We start from the raw sequence: 22559 nt of genomic DNA on the forward strand, positions 1-22559 counted from the left end.
AAGGCGCATCGAAGGGAGCCCTCACTTGTTGACGAACCTTTTCATGACAACGAGCAAACACAAAGCATGACCTTCCTCAAATTGGAAACGGATCCAACTTAGAGGAGTCGGAGGAAGAGTGAGAAATAATCAAATCAAGGCCGTCGAGGGCAAGTGGGACAGATATGTCTTATTATTGATACTTTAGTACAGCCAAGAAAGAAATTGATTATCATCACCGCGGGAACTTTACACCAGAATGTGGAACTTTTGTGGGGCCGTTGTGTGTTTGGGCCGTAGGCTCTGCGGCCTGACATTTAGTTACGGGCTAACTTATTGGGGCCTGAAAGAAGATCCTGCTCAGGAGGTAGTTCTCTCGGTTCAGGAAAATTTAGGGCAGGAAGTGCAATGCTGAACATATCGGATTGGATAACTACTCACCATTGCGTTGAGTTCATAACATTTGAAGTCTATAGGTCTTTGTGTTTCGGCTTCGATCGACCCCTTTTGTTTACTTAATATTCCTTCAAAAGCCCTTGCGATGCCGGTTCTTTAAATCAATGACTGGGCGTCTTTCTTGCAAGCACACTGTCATTGCTGCTAAAATGAGGATCAAAAGATAAAGACCGTCACTATTTGGGCAATCAAATGTCTCCCATGAACCGCTTTTAAAATTCCAGCACCAAAAATGGAAAACAAAAAGGTGCAAATGTGGATCTGTTTCTTCCCAAGATGAAGTATTCTTTTCAGAACAAATACAGAACAAATGTGTCATTCTGCAGCTTTCCAAAGAGCTAATTATCTACGGCCTCATGTTGTTATTTCATTGTTTTTCTTCACAAGGTTGCCAGCTAAAACAATCTCTGTCTTGGTAATCGTGCTCTAATGGATGGAGAAGCACTTATATTCCGTCACTCTCTGGCTTGCCAGTATTGGGCACTTGACTACAAATTCACAGTCATGCGTTACGAGGTGCGTGCAATGAGCTAACCTGCATAAAACGTCCTGACTGTGAAACAGAGACAACTTGCAGCTAATCATCCAGACAACCGCTCATGTATGCTATGTAATGTTCATCTGGGCCAGGAGTGACAATCACAGATCCTGTGGTCTGTTGGTGCATATACAACGGAGCTCAGGGATACTCGGAATGGGAAAAAAAGAGGTTTTCTTTAATTCTTTTAAAATGTTATTTGCTTTAATATAGACTTTAAGTCAAACTCAACTCACTTTAAGTTATAACTCTTACCATTCCAACGGGAATGGAACTCTTTTACTGAACTCGACCAGGTAACTTATATTGTGCACAGTATTTGTACTATCCATCCAGCCATTATCTGAAGGATTTTATCCTCAAAAGGGTCACGGGCATGCTGAAGCCTATCACAGCTGACTTCGGGCCGTAGTAGAAACTGAAAAGCCATTGTTATCCGCGATCATCTATTTTAGTGGTTTGTCATATTGCTTAACCCCTTGTCCTATACTAAACTCATCACTTCAAGATTTTATAATGGAGATGACTTCTGTTTTTAGAATTACTGTGTACAGTATATATTGTTAGATACAGACCGCTAGCTAGCGGTCTGTATGTAATGAGCTAGCTCTATCCATCTATCTATCTATATCTAGATAGATAGCTAGCTAGCGCGGTCTGTATGTAATGAGCTAGCTCTATCTATCTATCTATATCTAGATAGATAGCTAGCTAGCTACATAGCTATCTAACTAGCTAGCTATATAGCTAGCTAGCTAGCTAGTTAGATAGACAGCTCGATAGCTAGACAGATATCCAGCGTTAACATTTGCTTTAATATGGAATTCAAATTATAACTATTTCCATTTTGAACAGGAATGGAACTCTTTCACCAAATCGGACTTATCCGACTGCACACTATATGCTGGAGTCTATCTCAGCTGACTTCAGGCAGTAGTACTAACTATAATGAGGTCAGGTTTCTGCATAAAATGTATAAAAAAAAAAAAACAACGACAACAACAACAAAAAGATAAATGGGTGTCTGGCGTTTGAGCAAGAGGAGAGGACCATGCTCTCTCAGGCTGTTATTGTTCCTTAGAGCTAATGAAAGTAGTGTAGCCACAGGGAAATGCGCCAAATGGGGAAAGTGACTGTCAAATTTTATTTTGAGCAATTAAATGCAGCGTCACATCGTGTGCCTGAATAAAACAGGAAGGAAGCCATTTAGCTCAGCAGCCTAAGGACTGTTTGGCAGATTTGTAATGGGTTTGAACATGCTGCCATGAATAAACGTGGTCAATAATAGATGAGGAAGATAGCAAAGGCAGGAGAAACTGTGCACCTCTTCTTTTCTCGTCCAGCTGTCTACCCCCCCCCCCCACCAATACTGCAGGTATGTTTACAAGTGAAAAAAAATGTGGCTTTGCACCAAACATGCGGTCAGGACAGTACAGGAAACGCACATCCAGACAGAAATTGAAAAGCAGCTGCTATTTGAAGCCGCCTGATGTGTAAATAAACACCTAAGAGCTTTGCAGCCAAACAAAACCAATTTCCCAGGCTCTACAAACACACTTGGACCATTGGTGACATTGGCCTTTTCTTTTCTTTGGAGGAACCGCTCAATTAATATGTCACCACTAGTCATGACCACAAGACCCCGCTCAAATAAGTGGCCCACTTCAGCTCTGGCCTCTGGAGAGAGACGGACGGGTGAGGAACATAAATTGCCCTCTTTAGTGCAAAAGAGTCATGCAAAGAGCCAATAAGCTGTGAGCGAGCACCTGCAGCACTCAAAATAAATAAGATTTTTTTTTTTAAACCTAATTTCACTCTGCTTGCACTCTCATCCACTCAGGAACAACCTGCAAAAACAATTGTGTTTATCCAATTTCATCATCCTATTTCATCATATACAGTGTTCCCTCGCTGCTTTGTGGTTCGGTTCTTGCAGATTCTCATTTGGGGCCACGACTTCATCTATCGGAGTTTTGCCTCACTATTTTGTGGGTTTTCTTGCTGTTTTTATTCCTTCTAAGTGGGACCAATAAAAAAATGTTTTGTTTTGTTTTGGGTTTTTTTTTTGTGGGGCAGGGGTGTTTTACAAAAACCGAAACCATGAACATTAGGGTCACGGAAATTCACACTGACTCCCGTGCACTCGAGTCTGTGTGTTTGGAGGCAGAGTGCACTCCTCTTTCATTAATTTCTGAACGCAGCCTATGTTCTAAATCAATCAACAGCTCATGCTTGAACTGTTTCCATCTGGACTGCTTGATGCAGTGGCGCATTGTGTCCCCAGTAGGAGTGAGTCAGGCGCGCACCGCCACTCTGTTTTGGTGCACTTTGAATAACCCAATGGCACATTTCGACAACGGTTGGAGTAAAGCAGCGCACACTCGTTGAATATTTAAAACTTAAACATAAATAAAAGCAGAATATAATGATTTGCTCATCATATTCAGCCGATATTTAATTGAATACACTACCGAACAGATATGTCACGTTCAAACTGATAAACGTTATTCATTGTATTTCTTTTTGCAAAGACATACTCATTAAGGTAGAATTTTATGGCTGCAACAGGTTCCAAAAAAGCTGTGACAGGTGGCAAAAAGTTGAAGAATGCTCATCAAAAACCTCTTTGGGACATCCCACAGGTGGACGGGCTAACTGGGAACAGGTGGGTGCCGTGATTGGCTGTAAAAGGAGCTTCCTTGAATTCTCAGTCATTCGCAAGCTAAGATGGGGTGAGGTTCGCATTTCAAATTGTTTTTGGAAATTGTGGACGCCGTGTCCTCCAGGCCAAAGAGGAAAAATAAAAAACAAACATCCGGACTGTTCTGGATGCAAAAGCCAGCATCTGTGATGGTATGGGGCTGTGTTTGTGCCAATGGCATGAGGAACTTGGACGTCAGTGGAGGCACCATTCATGGCGAAAGGTACGTACAGGTTTTGAAGAAACATTTGCCGCCATCAAAGTCTTTTTCATGAATGGCCCTGATTATTTCAGCAAGACAATGCCAAACCACATTCCGCACGTGTTACAACAGTGCGGCTTCGTAGTAAAAGTGTGCGAGGACCAGACTGGCCTGCCTGCAGTCCAGACCCGTCTCCCATCGAGAATGTGTGGCACATTGCGAAGCATGAACTACGTCAGCGGTGACGTCGAAATGTTGAACAGCTGAAACTATACATCAAGCAAGAACGGGAATGAATTGCACCTACAAAGCTTCAACAATTAGTGTCATCAGGTCCCAAACATTTATTGATTTGTACAGAGACACTCTCCAACTCGCCTTCTCCAAAGCAAATCCACTTAAAAGGCCTCACACCAACTGTCCGCATCGATCTAAAATTGTTTCGGGACGCATCTCTCCACAGATGAAGACCGGACCACCTAAAAACGCAGCCACCTATCAGCAACATTTTGCCTCGAATACCGACTTCATAAAACAGCCACCTCCTGCCTGCCCGCGAGAGCTCGTGTGGCCTCAAGCACAGAGGAGGAGGACAAAGGGATCGAGTGCGTTTCCTCGCTATGCGATTCAGATGCAAATGATACGCCGATGCACATGAAAAAGAAGCGGCGAGCGCAAGCAAATACAGCCATAACTGTGTCAATGAAAGATGACAAGCAAAGCGGGAAGCGTGTGGGCCTGCTGCTAATTTCCCGCCCTGAGTGCGGTAATCTGAGGGGAAGATTAAGGTTGGGGAGTTATTCTTGACTATTTTATTAAGAGGCGCTTTAGGCGCTGGAAGAAGGGGCTTTAGCGCTCCTCCAGCAGCGTGCCATACAATACAAGACAAACATTTGCTGTTATTGCACCAAAGTACTCTCAGATGTGCTGGGTCAGGCTCTTGCCAAGTGCTGCAGAAGAACCTCAAATCAAAGTTCCCTGCTGTTTTGCGCAAAAAAAAAAAAAAAGTGCCCTTCTCTTCCGGGGATCCTGCCCGGAGCAATTGTCAGGTGTCCAAAATATCGGTTATGGATCTAAAGCAACTTTTTTTTCAATTAAAAAGGGGACAGAGGGACTGACTGAAAGCAAAAGTTACACGTGGATTGTCACAGCGAGTTAGATCATGCCTCCGTCTCACACTACTCTTGTGTTACTGGACTTGATCAATGGAAAACAGGGCATTTCGCTGCAAAAGAAAAAGTTGTTTTTTTTTCCCCACTAACCTCCCCCCTTTGCCTCCTTAGTGCGCTTTGTAATTGCTTTGCCATTCTTAAACACTTACAGCTCTTCTCGGTGCTGTTGAAAAACAAAACGCCTCTGTGAGTGCATGTGTGCGCTCATCCGGAAAATGAAGAGAAACACATTTGCAAAGACAGCACAGCAGCGAAACAATGCCGGCCATCGAGCAAAGAAAAATAACGGGAGAGCGCGGACGTGGACTTGAACGGCAAGACCGTTGGAGCGCACGCAGTCGTTGGGATACCATCTTAAGTGGCAATCGCAAATCTTGAGAAACCTCCGTGGAGACAGACGAACCGCAGAAGAGGCCGTTTTTCAAACTCGTCAAATTTACGAGGAGGCTCTTCCTCCACGCTTTTTGGGAGGAAGAGAAGATGTGCTAAAACTTGATGAGGAAAGATTGACATCTTTCCTCATCAAGTTTTAGAACGACACACGCAGGGCAATGGGAAGCCTCTTCTGGCAAGTCTAAAAGGAAAATCTTGGCCATTTGAGACCCCCCCCTCCAAAAAAAAGCAGAGATAATTCATTCTTATTCAAATTAATCTTAATTCAAAGAGCCTTAACAACTGAGCGCAGCAAATGTATCCGCAGTTTCAATGAAGGTACCGTAGGCCGATATGTAAAGGGTATAAAGTGTAGAAATGGCGTCTCCTGGAAAAAATCACTCAAACATTTCTGTGTGTGACGCGCTGCTTGACATTTGGTGTGATGCTCATTATGGCCAAAATGGCAGAGGAATCAAGCAGCCCAGTTCATGACATCATCACATGTCCTGGAGGTGATGATGTGTGAAATGTACGGGGCAGGGCAGCTGCAGCTGGTGGGGGGGGGGGAAGCAGCAAGCAGAGAGATACTAACAATGTCCAGGCTGCATAACAAGCAACGCCAGCAAAGCAATGATGACACCATTAACCATTATCTTGACAACTGCAAGTCCCCCCCCCCCATTATGTTCATATAGAAATCCCCTTATAAATCGAATTACTTTCATTTTACCTTCCGACGAGCTGAGGTAATCCCAGCTCGAGTCAAACTCTGCCAGACGAGTGGAACAGGTCTAGGTGTGTGCGGTGCGCGGACCGTCCAACGCAGCCTTCATTGCGATGCCGTCAGCGAAAAGGCCAAGTGGGCACATCTTTGCTGAGTGTTCATTCTGTCACTCGAAATGCATGGGAGCGGCCCGCTCCCTGACAAACACATTTATTGGTACATAACTCTCTGTTGTGTACGACTATTTTTAATCACCAAGGCTACATTTTCTTTTCACGCCGCTGTATACGTTTGTGATACATGCGTCACAGGTCCGGACAAATGCAAGTAAGGGAAATCCTAACAGGCTGTGAGCAGCTTGGAGTGGCTTGCTCAAGGGTGGATTTTTTTTCTCTCTATTATTTCTCCAAGTCTGTACTTGTAACGAGCGGGGTCAAGTTTGGGTTGCCAAACTTGTTTTCATCACACACCGCATCATTGTTTTAACTGGGAAACTATAGAAACGCGCCCGCTCTTCATGTCACTACAGAAAGGTCGCTGCATTCGACTGACCTCATTTTGAACCATCCATCCATCCATTTTGTGATCCGCTTTATCCTCACAAGGGTCGCGCGGCGTGCTGGAGTCCACCCCAGCTGTCTTCGGGCAGTAGGCGGGGGACACCCTGAACCAGTTGCCAGCCAATCGCAGGGCGCACAAAGTAAAGGTGGAAAAACATTTTTGTGACGAACAACCATCTGCCAATTTAGACAATTTAGAGCGTTTCAATCAGCCTGCCATGCATGTTTTTGGAATGTGGGAGGAAAACCAGAGTACCCGGAGAAAACCCACACAGGCACAGGGAGAACATGCAAACTCCACACAGGGAGGCCGGAGCGGAATTGAACCCAGTACCTCTGCATTGTGAGGTCGACACGCTAACCACTGGAACACCGGGCCGCCCCATTTCGAACCAACAAATTTTTTTTCTTTTTAATTGACCATATTAAGAAGACTGCCAAAAGGTGCTTAGTTCAAGATAAACTGCATGATGCGATGTTTCGTTGCTATTTGAATGCACAGCATGTTCTTCATGCGTATGGCTTGCCGTTCGACATAAGTGGGTTCAATGGTTGACAAGGGGAAAGAGCTACTCAAAGTTTAAATCCACATGTAGAGGTACACTTAAATGATCTCATATCATCAAGTAATACTTTGTAATGATGACTTGTGCTGTGTCGCATCATCAAAAGAAATTCACAGGGAAGCTTTGCCTATCGGCGGCACGCTGGGCCTTGTCAGGTGAACCTACGTTGAAAAACAATCCGTTCACCATGTGGAGAGCAGGTCCGATTAATAACTGATGCTCAGAGTCCCAGAGGAGAGACGTTGGCTCACGCGGATGCAAGAGTGTAATAGAGCTATTTGTTTTCCTCAGAAAGCTGTCCCGAGCGCCCTCGCTGGGATCACCAGACGCCACAAAGGCCAGCTATGAATTGGCCAAATCCTCTGGGGCGGGCTATTGATTTGGCCCGCAGGCAGTAGAAAGCAAATATGCAATTAATTAGATATTTGTGTTAGGACGGGTGAGTGGATTAACGCTGCAGCAACAGCAAGTCAATCTGCATTGGCCGCCGCTGTGGTCAAATTGTCGAAGCCATCACATTTACGTTTCTCATTTTGTTCGAGACGAGGATTGCGTAATACTGCATTTCATATACATTTTTTAAAATTCTGTTGGTTGTCGCAACAATCTGCCGAAATATCAAATGCTCGAGGTGATGGCAAAAGTTTTGGGACACCTGGTCATGAAACCCGAAAGAATTGGAAATGGAAGTCAGAATCCTCCCAAGCTATTCCTGATGAAGTGCAACAATGCGGTTATCCAAACTGTCTTTGATGAATAACCTTGAAGGAAAGAACCCCAGGATGGCTAATTCATTGTTTGACGGCCATAAATTGCGCATGCAATACAAGTCCTTCGGCCCGTTGCACACATCCAGCATCTCCGTTTTCAACAAGAGTAGTTTGTTGGGGTCAGAAAGCAATTTAAAACCTCTATTAATGAGAGCCAAAGCGAGGGAGCAGTGGGAAGGGATGTCGGGGAAGAAAGAGACGAGGCAGTGGGAGAAGAAGAAGAAGAAGAAGAAGATGAGGGAGAGTGCTGAGGGCCGGGCTGGGGTGTCAGCCATCAAAGCGGGCCAGGAGAAAAGAAGGCCAGGTGCTGGTTGTGGGAATGTGCCATCCATGCTTGCAGAAAACGGGGCGCTGGTGGGGGCTGCGAGGTGGGGATTGCGGAGGGGTTGGGGGGGGGGGGGGGTAATTAGCCAAGCCTGAAAGAGAGAGAGAGCGAGGGAGAGCGGGTCCTTCGGGGCCCGCGGGGATAGCCCCTCCGAGAGGATACCATTTGCACTTCTACAGGAGCCGCCAGCCTTGCGACACAAAGAAGGGGAAAAGGGGAACTATGGCATCCTTTATCGGGCCGGACAAAGACGCCGCATCTTTTCAAAGCGGGGCTGGAGGGAGAGATCGAGAGAGAGAGACTTCCAGTGTTCCAGAGGAGGAGAAAAACAGACGGGAAGAAAGAATCCTTGGACTGACCAGGAGCGAGAGGGTGTCAGTGTGTGGGTTGCGCGGTCACGCTGTGACCCAGTCGGTCCTCTGAGGCATCAGAAATCCACTCATGTTCGCCGACCGAGCCCCCGTCCTCAGCCACCCACAACACAGACAGACAAAGTTACTCAACTTGATTCCCAGTGCACCAAACACGAGGCCTATTTTCGGCATTTCAAGGAGTCGCCAGTTTTCCGCGCATCACAACGTGTATCAAGTCGGAGCCATGCGATGGCGGACGAGCGGCCGATAAGGGCCACCCTCCACTTTTGACAATCAAGAGATTTGCCCTCGTGTCGAGTGAGGGGAAAGTGGAGGTCAGTGACATTACTTTTACCTATTTACCTTTGGAAGACGGCTGCGCGGGAGGCTGAATGGTGGCCTTTGAGGCTGCGGGGCTTTGTGCCCCGAGTTGGAGAGGAGTCTGACAGCCTCCGCTGAGTGGAGGCCAAGGGTCAGACGGGTCATGTGATAAGGCATTTCAAGACCTACATTTAGGGCCTCTTGGTGAAGAGGCTTCAAGAACCTCAAGATCTCCCCCTCCTCCCCTTCTCTCCATCTCCTCCATCTCCTCTTCCTTTCTTTGCCGCGTCCCCACTCTCTGGACACAAAATGCCATTTGTTGTCCGTCAGTCAGTAGCGCAGGGCCTGGGCCGTACTCGGTGCTGAAAGCTCCATTCACACACCCTCTCACCCAGGGATGTTTTTGCAATTCAATATTTTCACACGCAGGCTGCTTCGTCGTTACTTTGGAACCGTACACTTGGCAGGATGAGGTCGGGGGGGCCTCTGGGACGGAGGGGCTGAGAGGTGGAGAGGGGAGACGGAGGGGGTCAGCGCAGAGGAATCCGAGTGTCGGGAAAGGGGAAGAGCGCGGCGGCTAATGGGCCATCTTGAAATGTTTTAGTCAAGACCCCTCCAACATTGACACACACACACACACACACACACACAAACAAGTGCGCGCACACACTCATGATCACACACATTCCAACGCAACTCGTCGCTTCAAAACCAATCTGACTTTGGGTTAATGAGGGGAGGGAGGCTCTTATTTCATCCATCATAACCTTTTGGCCAATAGCGACATTCTATCCCAACAGAGGCTTTCCTCCATCACTATCACAGAGACTGTGTTGCATCTTTTCGGGGCTTTTTGCACCTCAAAGGTCTTTTCGAGTTTGAACACAGGAAACGCTGAAGTTTGTCACTGATGGTGAAAATCGGACTCGTACAAGTTGATCAGTCAAGTATTTCAGAACAAAATTGACGGTGGACAGCATTGCTGCTGCTGCTGCTGCTGCGGTGAATCTAAAAAAAAAAAAAAAAAGTCTACACACCCCTGCTCAAATGCAAAAAATTGTTGATCTAGAAAAATGAGATAAGGGGAAATCATTTTAAAATTGATACCATCATGAATAACGCTGTACAAATTCCATACAATTGGGGAAACAGGGAAAGCTTTTCAACGGGAAGCAAAAAAGCCAAGCATTGAAATAATCATAATTGCAAAAGTGTCCACAGCCCATGATCACAAAAATCCACCAATCACATTCAAATTCATGTTAAGGAGGATTCACCGCACACACCTGCCACCGATTAATTAAAGTACCTCTGAGGAACTCTCATTTCAAGTTCAGCTGTTCTAATAGCCTTTTCATTCATGCTCTCACATCTTACGAAAAGGCACGATCCGCAAAGAGCTTCTGCAGTATCAGAGAGATCTCGACAATCGGGAGACGGTTGCAAAAAAATCCCTAAAGCACTCAATCTTCAAAAATATAGATTTTGCATTTGAATATGGCACAACATCTCCAAAATGGATTCAAACACAAGAAGAAAAAGACGCTGACCGCAGCATTGAAGGAGCAGAAGGAATTTCAGTTGCTTACTTGCCAGGTGACATCACCCACAACTAGCCTGGCATGCATGTGATTGCATTGCTGTCATTTTATCACAAACTTCGATGGGTATAGTTTGGTACCCCCACGTTGCTGTTAACAAGAGAAGCTTTCCATTTTTTTTTTCTTTTTTAAAATATTAATGCATGTTCACCATGATACCTCGATTGCTGACAAGACGTACAGTACATCACAACTGCAGCGGGAGCCAAGCAGCAAAGCGCATTTCCAGTGGTTTTAATACTAAACAAAATATTTAAATATTGTAACCTCGGTTCTCTGCAGGATTAAGAAAGTTCATACTTTGCAAGACCCCTTCCGTCAAATTTAACAGCTGTTCGTCAATTTAAGTGGCAAATATTGTGTCAAACATGCCAAAATGAAAAGAGACTAAATGGTTCCGCTTAACCCCGTCTCGGTTTTGTAAATATGCTAAACACTAGTTTTAATTCTTCGGAAATTCCTTACAAAGGTTTTCAAATAGTCGTTTTGTTTTGGGGGTTTTTTGTTGTTTTTTTTGGTTTTTTTTTTTGTCTTCGGCATTTGCAAAACTCTGAACGAACAGACAACGGCATATGATAAATTTCATTCCCAAGCACAGTAAAGGCCATAGTTTTGCAAAATGAATCCGCGGGCATTCCGAAACATCACAAAACGTGTTAAATTGCTACAAATTGAAGAATTTGTGTGTACTGAAAGAGCACACTTAATACTGTCCCTTTATCCCGTGCACCGCATTCTACCTAATTGAATTGAAAAACACTAGTCCAGGAACTTTTCTCCGGATGGAGGAATGGGGGGGGGGTTCTGTAATCAACATGCCAACAGCTTTCTTTTATAAATAAATAGCAGCCAGTTGTATGGGCCTAATTACGCTGCAGCGTGAAGGAGCTAAGAAAAGAAACTTACATCAGTAATGTAGCAGAGCCAATTTTCATGGAGAGCGGCGCTGAAGAGAGGCGCCCAAATAAGTAGAGACATTCATCTGCGAGCTGACACCCCACTTCCGCTCCCCCCCAACCCTCCCAACCCTCCTTCCCTGCTGTCCATCATAGTCACAAAGAAAGTTATCCCAAGTATTAAACAAATAGGAGGTCTGCTGAGGCCTACGCTCCAGCGCCTGGCAGGGTCACTGGATAATGACAGCTCAATTACTGTGAATCTTCTTGTACGCCGTCTGGCCAGTAAAAAAAAAAAAAACCCGCAACCGCCCCACCCCGGGCGGCAAATTTGTCAAAGCCACCAAAACGACGGGCCTGACAGTGTAATCGCCAACCGTCCCCGCCGACATGAAAGCGGTCTTTATCTGTCCAAATCAAAGAACCTGATCTGTGAGAGAAAAGGGGCCGGGGGTTGGGGGGTTGGTGACCGGAGAACAGAAACGTCCCACTCGGCCCTTGCGGAGACGTGGAGATGTCTCTAATCCGCTCTAATGAGACACAGCGAGCCCATCTTTGCGGTAATGATGAAACCCGGTGAGAACGATAGCGAGGGAGGGAGGGAAAGAAAAGCAGACGAGATAGAAGTGAAGACGGAGCCAAGGCTTTGAACTGGCGGCTCGATGAAAGGGGATTGGAAGGCTGAGGGAGTTGAGAGCCACGCTGCCTTCACACACTGTCGGCTATTTCGGGGGCAGACAGACAAACAGCCCAGGGGAGAGCAGTTTGTCGGCTTATCATATCTGGACAGGATGAGCATCATCAGCAGTGCCAGGCTGTGACTGACGACATGTCCACACGTACGCGGCTATTTTGGGGTAAACACATTTTCCCCACACCAGAGGCTGAGAAATATTCGTCCGCAGCCACAACATAAAACTTGACATGAAAATACATTCGTCATACGGGATACACTTTGCTGCACTGAATGTAGCGTATTCAGAATCCTACGCGCACGAAGCGACACGCTAACAAACAAAAACAGTCGAGTTGAAGGACAGTGTCCATTTTTATCTGACTGTCGGTCACAGTAAACGCCGCGCAAAGCCGACTGTCGGCCGCTGGTTTTGCTGCAATTCAAAACGTGAATCGGCGGTGAATGACGTCGCAGATGTGACAGTCGCGCACACGAGCTTTCAAAAAAAAAAAAAAAAAAAAAAAAAAAACATGTTTTCAGCGTAAGCGAGACCCAGCTGGGCAATTTGTTTTAGATTTTTTATTTTTGCCCGTTTTCCTCTTTGTAGCCATCTGCTTCTTTTTTGACAATTGCTTCATATTTTTGTGGGTCAAAAAAAACCCAATAAAGGACAGTAAATTGTATGTGAAGCCTCAAAATGTGATACAGACTTAAAGTTTGTCAGTCGCGGCGCGCCGGTAGACGTGCGGTGCTTATTCGCTCGCTGTGAGCCAAAAAGCGGCCAACTGTAATTTTTTTCGCAATGGTCCACTTGAGTCGCGTTCGGCTGCATCGCTCGGCCGGCCGCAGACTTAAAGGGAGACAACATTTATTTGCCGGTGGACCGAGGAGGAGGCCAGCAAACTAGCGGCTGCACGAAAAGGGAGTATAATGGCAATCTATTTGTCAAAAAAGTGCTAATATATGTGGACGCTACTGAACTACTGCATGAATCCTCGAAATGTTGCAATGGAGCAGCAATAACGGAAACAAAACAAAAAAAAAAAAGATGGACCAATCAATCAAGGGAACTTGGAAGGGCCCCAGCGACCCTAATGAGGGCAAGGATCCCAGAAAATGAGTGATTTGGTGTGAATTACTTCTGGTCGATCTGAATTTTGCACCGGTCACAAACCAACAAGGGAAAAACAAGTCTCAACGAACCGACACAAAACGTTTCCGAGACAGAATGAGCGCGGCATTGGATACGGGGGTTTTGCGGATCAAATGAAAAAAGCAGAGTGAGGACAAATGAAGAAATAAAAGGGAAAAATGGGAGAAAGAGGGTAAAAGTGACCTGGCTTATACCAAACAAATCGGGATTAGACCCCGATAAGACTAGTCACAATGCTGAGCAACCCGCGGGACACGGCGATGTGGAGGGAATCATGAGGGCTCCAACAACAAGCTCATTAGGACTCCACACATTCGCCCCTCGTCTGGCAAACAGCGCGCACCGCTTCACAGTGGGTGGTGCGAAACCCATGCCAGACCCTGACAGAGAGAACGAGAGAAGCTTCGCAACAGTCAGTGCGCCCTGGAAGTGAAGATGAGTCATTTTGTTTGTGATGACACTCACATAAGTGTTTTTTTTTTTTTTGCTTCGAAATGCCAAGTCGTCGACAGTTAACTGCCAGGCAGCGAAATTGCTCATCATTATCTTGAGTAACCGCATCGTGTTCACCGAATGCTTCTCTGCTGTTTTGAACAAAAGGCTCTGCTGCCCCGTTTGCCAAAGTGAAGGTTAGAGGAGGGGGAGGAGGAAGACGAGGGTGGGTAGAGGAGGGGGGGCACTAAAGAAAACATCAGGGAAATATCTGAAACTGCCAAATGATGTTTTCACAAACACGGCAGATGAGGTCATGGAGCAAGGCGGGGAGGCGGAATATTTGCCAACTGGATAATGTGAGGTCAGCGTATCAGTGGAATGAATGGGATTTGGAGCCATGTGCAAGAGCTTAATGGTTCGTGGGATTTGCATGTCGACTCAATACGCAAGTTGCGACTGCACCAGACTGCAGAAGGAAGCGCGTGTGCACGTCTCGGAGGTGCCCACCCATGGTTGCGCCACACGGAACGAGAGGCAGAGCAGTGACAGGACCTCCATCACCTACACGCACGCACGCACTTAGCCAGCAACATTGCCGACTCCTGCTCTGCGGATGACATTTACACTCACCCTCTACCGGTTTGTGATGGATTCAGGTTAAATCCTGTCATTGCCTCTAAATCTGTCACCTTGGGCTTGAGTGTTTATGTGTTTACGTGTGTGTGTTCAGTCACTCAGTATATTGGCACATTACTTTGGATGTGCAATACGACCTCACCACAAAATGGAAAGCTGAAATGTTTTCGAAACCGTCATTGGGACCATCGGTTGTAATCGCTTAATGATACGTGACAAGGAACATGTTTACAAAAAGCATTTAACCAACACTCGTGCCACCACATTTGGTACACCTGCATATACAGAGGTAAACGATATATTTAATTATTAGAGACGCGACGGATATTTTTTTTTGATTACTTTACGACTTACTGCCCATGGAAGTCAAAATATAGTGGTGCCTTGGGATGAAAGGAAATGCCATTAATCTGTTCCAGCCTTTTCCACCAAACAACAACAACAAAAAAAAATTGTGTGTGTTTTTTTAAACAACATTAAATTAAAAAAACGACATGTGCAACACTGGTCTACATAAAAAATAAAATAAAAAAAGCATAAATAAAGCAACCAACATCTTCTAGTGAAGTTTTGGTGAATCCAAATATCTCATTAGTTTTACTATATATGCTGCCATTGTTCTTGGAGAAACGTGAGGTGAAATCTCTTAGAGCGGTCTAATAATTCATAGAATATGTTCTATGAATCTCTTGAGAGTTCAGGAATTGTTCTTGAGACCTGGCTTAAAAGTTCGTAGTGTGCAATGTTCTCTTGAAGATGCATGGCTGGTCCAGTGCGCTACCAAGTAGCCTAGCTTAAACGGCCATGAAGAAAAAAAAAATATATAAAGTTTTTATAGAAGTATTGTTGTATTGTTTGCCTTCCGATGTTGCTGCACCATACGTGTTTAAATATCTCTTGCTTAAAACTTTAGAACACCAGCACATTGTATTTGTTAGCCCATCTATGTGTTTTTCCATTGCTTGTTAGCATTAAGGCTAACTGCAATTTGTCAAGGCAAAGCTCTGTTGTTATTTTCGATACATGTGGTGTTGTTCTCTTTGTTTTATGTGTAGTTTGATGGGAAACTTTAACTTGGAATGGCATTTAACAGCCGCAAACTTTTTTTTCTTTTTTTTTTAAAGAATTGATCACTAGCAACCAAACTCTTCATTCATTGTCAAAATCTGTATGTCACTGAGCGGTGGAGGTTTGCAAGCGTGTCCGCATGTCGTGAATGTTGTTTGTTTGTCAAACAACAATTTTGTTGCAACATTTCTTTGCAAAAAAAAAAAAAAAACAGTTTGAGAACATTGAAATTGTTGCTGAACATCTGCGATCGTTCATCACCTCGAACGAACACTGGTGAAAACAACATGCGTGAGAGGCGCAAACACAAGCAAACCTTATTTCCTGTATTTCACTGAGCCGCCAGTGTTGGCGTGCGTTGCGAATGTTGTTTGATGGGGATGTCTTGGCGCTTTGCAAAGCTTGCAAAAACGTAGGAAATTATTGTTCTTTGGCCATTAAAATTGTTGGCGATCGTCTGGCCAACGTCTTTGGGACCGTTTGCGACCAAACCATGACCAAAAAAAAAAAAAAAAAAAATCTACATTCGGGCCATGTGCAAACACTTGCCGACCTTAGCCCGCATGCCACACTAGTGTCCAAAATATTATCTCGCAATTCGGGGCAGAAAATAAAATGAACGATGGGCCGAATATCAAAAAACTCGACGGCACCACTGGATTTGAAACAGCTTTCAATAAGATGCAGTTCCGTCTTACATCACTGAAAACCTCAACCACGACAAGAAAATAAATTAAATATACACTGTTGTTAAATTAATGCCAGAAATGTTGTACTAGCTCTTTACTCTTATTTTGTAGATGTGTGCCTGTCGGTCAGACATTCACTGTATTGTCTCAAATGCTTTTTTGGGGGGGGGGGGAGGGGGGGGGTCCTTCAATGGCACATGTGTGACCAGTTTCGAGTCCCCCCAATCTATGATGAGCGAAGCAGCAGCAGCGGCAGCAGCAGCGGCAGCAGCATGAGGAGAAGAGTGACTGAATCACCATGAAAGTATTTTCTTGGAGACAAATAACATCAGTGGATGGGTGAAAGCAGAACTCTTGTAAAAGCAAGTCAAAATAAAATATTCCAATCAATGTGTAGCCAGAAGTGAGAGCAGGTGAGTCATCATTCTCTTATATTAAATATTGTTCTCTGCAGTAATTTAGCCAAAATTGAAGGAAGGAGACCACAAAAGCTGGCAATGGGGATTTGAGTAGAAATGAGACCTGGACATTTACTTCTAGTGGGAAGAATCTGCTCTTTCAATCCATCTCAAGTTATGGTTACATAAAGCAATTCATCTGTATTTGTATCACTTTATGGGAATCAAATGAAGACCATATGCTGCAGAACCAGACACCAGATCGACTTTGGATGAACTGGAACCGCGACAAAAACTTAACTCAAATTCAAGATTTAAATTTTTTTTTTTAAAGTTAGCTTTTCACAATTTACAAAGTGGCAAAATCATTGCGGGGTTTAATATGATCCAACAGATTAGAACACAACAAGTGTGGACGCGGTGAGCGAGATTTTATTCAGCAGACATGGAAACTGATTTTTTTTTTCCTTCATAAATCCTCTGGTAACACATTTGGGAAGTAGCCTGTAGGCCCCCCAAAATCCACAATCGGCTCCATATAACATGAGCAGATGTGACAGGATGAGGAACCTGCACCCCCAGCAGAAAAAAAAAAATAATAATAATAATAATAATAATACATAAATAAATCAAACTGCAATATAAAACGGACTGGTGCAATCTGGACCAAGCGAGTCCTGAATGCCCAAAATGAGCCCAACTTGTCAATAGTCGAGGGCGACAAATGAAAACAACACGCTTGCTTTGGCAGACAGCCCGTTTGTTTGGTGGGCTGATCCGTTATTTCATGATCAACAAAACAAATCTTTGTTCATCTGTCGAAGCCTGCGCCTTATAGTGACAGGCAGAACAAGTCAACGCTCTTCCTTTGGATGACAGAAAGGACACTAAGCCTGCGTATCCACCTGTTGTCATGGAATAAGTCACGGCTTCCAGCAAGTAGCCCATATCAGCACTGCGTTCAACTCAACGGGCCCAGACTTCAATGACTTTGGTGCATATTTGTCCGGTGGTGTGCAGTGAGAGTTTGCTAATGTAAAACGGGTGCCTGGGCTGGAGAAAGGTTGGGAAACGCTGCTCTATTCTAACCAAATGACACCGATGTTTACAAAGAGCACACAGCGTGATATCAAGCATGAATGCAGCAACATGTTGGTTTTCATTTTGACAATACCAAACCAGTGAAATCCGAGACTATAATGACGGCGACCACAAGTTGATCATATAAAACATATCATGTGCAAATCAAAGTGACTCGTTACATTACTGACACAAAACATGCCAAGTGCCCCTTCCCTCGAAAACGCGCGAGGCGAGAGGGCGTGCGCGCGCGCACGCGCGTGTGTGTGTGTGTGTGCGCGCACGGAGTTTGAAATGAGGCACACGAGCAAGTGAGAGAAGGGGAACTTTCAGCCAGGATTCAACACTGGATATGAAAACGTTCTGGCCTTTTGTTTGTTTTTTGTTTTTTTTTTTTACTTCCGTCAAATCAATCGTCAAATGGGCGAAGTTCAAGAGAGCAGCTTCACCTTCAAGAACAATCGCCATTGTGCTTAAAACTGTCGTAAAAGTATGCACCAAGTTTCATAAAGTGTGAGGGCGATGGGAGGAGTTTTGTACACATTCAACATGCGCACACACAAAATCATCATCAATCCATCCATCCACTAACTAAGCAAGCTATTGTGAATCAATAGTGTGTGCTAAGTTGCAGCCACAATTATTGAACACGTTCCTGTTTATTTACTTTAAATGCGTGTGTGTGTGTGTGCGTGTGTGTGTGTGTGAGAGAGAGAGAGAGAGAGAGAGAGAGATTTTGTGTACACATTTTATTGCTCTTTTGTCCGTTCTTCGTGTGTGTGTGTGTGTGTGTGTGTGTGTGTGTGTGTGTGTGTGTGTGTGTGTGTGTGTGTGTGAGGTTGTATTAAAACGCACGCGCGCAGACACACGCGCACACACACACACACACACACACACATACTTACTGTACTGTATGTGTGTGTGTGTGTGTGTGTGTGTATCAATAAATGTATTTAATTTATTTTGTAGGACTCAAACAAGGAACTATTTGAGTTGTAGTTCCTCACGGGGCCAAAAACATTGTTTAAATCAATGTGAGGTCGTATTAAAACGCACGCGCGCGCGCGCGCGCACACACACACACACACACACACACACACGCACACACACAAGCTACGTGTGGAGGCAAAGTATCGCGGCCTTTCGTTTTGGCGAGGATGCCTGTTTGGATTGACTTTAGCTCAAGGAAAATAAGTTGCTTCAAAATAAAAGGATTTAGCAAGTCACACTCAGGCACGCGAGGTGCATGCACAACTGACGATTCAGTACGTCCCATTCAAACGTTGCACTCGTTCGTTTTGAATGCAGAAATGGCCTTCTGTTTTTTTTTTTGTTTTGTTTTGTTTTTGGTTTTGGGTTTTTTTTTTGTCCGCAGTCCATTCTCGTTGATCTGGGGGGGCTGCGCAAGGAGGGCTCCCCAAAGCCAGGTATTTGTGTTCATTAGCACCGGGATCAACAGACTATCAACTCGGGCTGTTTGCAGATCAGGACTAAGTGCTCGCGAGGAGCGCTCTGCTCCACACGTGTTGAAGAAATTACACTAAGCGCGGCAATTAGCTGTTTCCCTTTTCTTTAGGTCTTAAGACTTTCAAAATGGCTCCGCGCGAACGGGGGCTTAATAAGAGAATAAGGCAGCAGATCGTGGACTGGGGAAAATAAGGTGAACGATTTACTCAGTCTATGGGTAAACCGGAAAATAACATTTAGGCCATAAACAAAGTCAGGAAAAAAAATAATACGTGCAGATTTGTTGGATGTATTGTTTTACAGTCATGAATGAAATGCCAAAAAAGCTCCACAAAATGAAGCCATTCAGGCCAACATCAAATGCCGTGAATGTTGCCAGTTACAGTAAAAAAAAAAAAAAAAAAAAGCTGCTGAGCATTTGCATGGTGAGTACGCATGACTGTTAATTTGGTTGTGTGTGTTGGTGAGAGAGCGTTAGCAGCAGGTTGTTTTGTGGTGGCGCGGTGGCCCAGCGGCCAGCAGATGTCTTCTTGCTTTTGGCCCAGAGCTCTTTCTCTGTGCGTTCCCGCCAATTTCCTCGTTTACCGACATTCATTCCCTTACTTCATTTGCTAATTACTGCTAATGAGCTGCATTCAAGTGTTTTAAGTGGCTAACAATATGAATTATGAAATGGGTAAAGTAAATCAAATGAATATCACAATATTTTTGAGATGAATTGATCAGTCGACGAGTCGACTTTAATAATCGTACTCGGCTAATCGCGAATCACGTTTTTGGCATCTCACCGACTAATTTGCAGATCAAAGTTTACAAAAATAGTGGGGTTGTTTCTTTTGGGGTTTAAAAAGATGAGGGGGGGGGCGATATGTGCGTGCATGCAAACGGAGAGAGATGCAAAACAAACGACGCACAAAATATTGATCCCCCCCCTTTAAAAAAAATAAAATAAAATAAAATGCACGCCTCGGTGAGGAAATGGTCATCGCCGTGGGACAGTACCACAGCGCCCACTATTCTACAAGTTGGGAATGGTGTGCTTTCACAAGACTTGGAAAGCCTCTATTTATAAGAAGAACAACACTCGTCTGCATTTCGGCGAGTTTCGCGTAACTTCCAGGAACCAATAAAGCAAAAAGCTCGAGCGAGAGCAAAGAGCGAATCTGAAAGCCGCAGAGTCGTGAGCGCGGTGAAGCACCGGCGTCAAAGTTTTGCTCGGGGAAGCGAACACCGCAAAGTGCACACAAACTAGCCCGAGCAGCCGCAACGTAGCGCCCCCAAAAAGTTTATCAGCGCGGCGGAAGAGCTTCGCCCCCATCTCCGCTTTCTGACACCGGACAGGGACACACAAGAAGCGCGACTTTTTTTCCTTGTTTTTTTTTTTTTCCAAACCGGGAAGGAAAAGACCAAAACAAAAAGCGGGACCTACTTTTGGCCAGTTTTCTTGCTCTCGCCTTGGATCTCATCTTGTCGCCTTGTAGATTCCTCTCGTCGTCCACCGTGAGCCCAGAAGCAGCAACAACACTATCTTCATCTCACCAGCATTGTCAGTTTGGACACCTTCGCACACTCGTTGATCTGGGGGGGCTGCGCAAGGAGGGCTCCCCAAAGCCAGGTATTTGTGTTCATTAGCACCGGGATCAACAGACTATCAACTCGGGCTGTTTGCAGATCAGGACTAAGTGCTCGCGAGGAGCGCTCTGCTCCACACGTGTTGAAGAAATTACACTAAGCGCGGCAATTAGCTGTTTCCCTTTTCTTTAGGTCTTAAGACTTTCAAAATGGCTCCGCGCGAACGGGGGCTTAATAAGAGAATAAGGCAGCAGATCGTGGACTGGGGAAAATAAGGTGAACGATTTACTCAGTCTATGGGTAAACCGGAAAATAACATTTAGGCCATAAACAAAGTCAGGAAAAAAAATAATACGTGCAGATTTGTTGGATGTATTGTTTTACAGTCATGAATGAAATGCCAAAAAAGCTCCACAAAATGAAGCCATTCAGGCCAACATCAAATGCCGTGAATGTTGCCAGTTACAGTAAAAAAAAAAAAAAAAAAAAGCTTCTCGGGGCACCAAGAATGATCATCTTTTTTTTTTCCAATCAGCATTTAAAATAACGAGATCCAACTAATAAATCCAACGCTGCATTAATTGCATTTCTGTTAAATTTGGGACATGTGCATCTGTGTTGAAATGCAATCTCACAAACAGTGCTGGTTGCCAGCAGGCCTACACACAATTAGGCCACTTATATCATCATCATTAGGTCATCACCTTCTTAATGAGTCGCTTGAATGAAATGCTCACATACGGCGCAAGCAAACAGGCGGATAAAATATCAGAAACACGACAGCCAATGAAAACAGACAGAAAACAACTATAGGCAATGTGTGTGTGTATATATCAAATTATATATATATAAATTTGTGCTTATTTGCTTCTGTCTGAGTTATTGATTGATACTCCCTTGGGGGTGGGGTGGGGGTACCCTTGGGGTTTAAAAAGATGAGGGGGGGGGCGATATGTGCGTGCATGCAAACGGAGAGCGATGCAAAACAAACGACGCACAAAATATTGATCCCCCCCCTTTAAAAAAAATAAAATAAAATAAAATGCACGCCTCGGTGAGGAAATGGTCATCGCCGTGGGACAGTACCACAGCGCCCACTATTCTACAAGTTGGGAATGGTGTGCTTTCACAAGACTTGGAAAGCCTCTATTTATAAGAAGAACAACACTCGTCTGCATTTCGGCGAGTTTCGCGTAACTTCCAGGAACCAATAAAGCAAAAAGCTCGAGCGAGAGCAAAGAGCGAATCTGAAAGCCGCAGAGTCGTGAGCGCGGTGAAGCACCGGCGTCAAAGTTTTGCTCGGGGAAGCGAACACCGCAAAGTGCACACAAACTAGCCCGAGCAGCCGCAACGTAGCGCCCCCAAAAAGTTTATCAGCGCGGCGGAAGAGCTTCGCCCCCATCTCCGCTTTCTGACACCGGACAGGGACACACAAGAAGCGCGACTTTTTTTCCTTGTTTTTTTTTTTTTCCAAACCGGGAAGGAAAAGACCAAAACAAAAAGCGGGACCTACTTTTGGCCAGTTTTCTTGCTCTCGCCTTGGATCTCATCTTGTCGCCTTGTAGATTCCTCTCGTCGTCCACCGTGAGCCCAGAAGCAGCAACAACACTATCTTCATCTCACCAGCATTGTCAGTTTGGACACCTTCGCACATGCGCACAGCCCCATTCAATCTGACACCCTCGTCGGGGCCAAAAAACTTTCCAATGTATTCATCATCATCATCACTTTTTTTTTTTTTTGTCCTATCGTCTCCCCTTTAGATCACTTATCTCTTCCCCTCCTCCTCCTCCTCTACCTCCTCCACATGCTGCTCTCTCCTCACACCCGCACCTTCTCCCCCCCC

General features: G+C 45.0%; 1 protein-coding gene across 9 annotated transcripts in view; it reads right to left on the reverse strand.

Annotated features, from left to right (window-relative positions):
• Positions 1-22559, reverse strand: part of prdm16 (PR domain containing 16) — a 217717-nt gene that overhangs the window by 172809 nt on the left and 22349 nt on the right. Inside the window, exons 1-2 of one of the 9 annotated variants that reach the window (XM_019887928.1) lie at positions 22358-22514; positions 20571-20701 (exon numbers count right to left, since the gene is read on the reverse strand). The exons of the other annotated variants lie outside the window; for them this stretch is intronic. Of the exons in view, the coding sequence (XP_019743487.1) occupies positions 20571-20607 (37 nt within the window). The 5' untranslated portion in view covers positions 20608-20701; positions 22358-22514. Of the gene's footprint in view, positions 1-20570; positions 20702-22357; positions 22515-22559 lie in introns of those variants that run through there. 9 annotated transcript variants of the gene reach the window in all.

Source organism: Hippocampus comes, unplaced genomic scaffold, assembly GCF_001891065.2.
Source record: "Hippocampus comes isolate QL1 unplaced genomic scaffold, H_comes_QL1_v1.1 scaffold14, whole genome shotgun sequence".
NCBI lineage: Eukaryota > Metazoa > Chordata > Actinopteri > Syngnathiformes > Syngnathidae > Hippocampus > Hippocampus comes.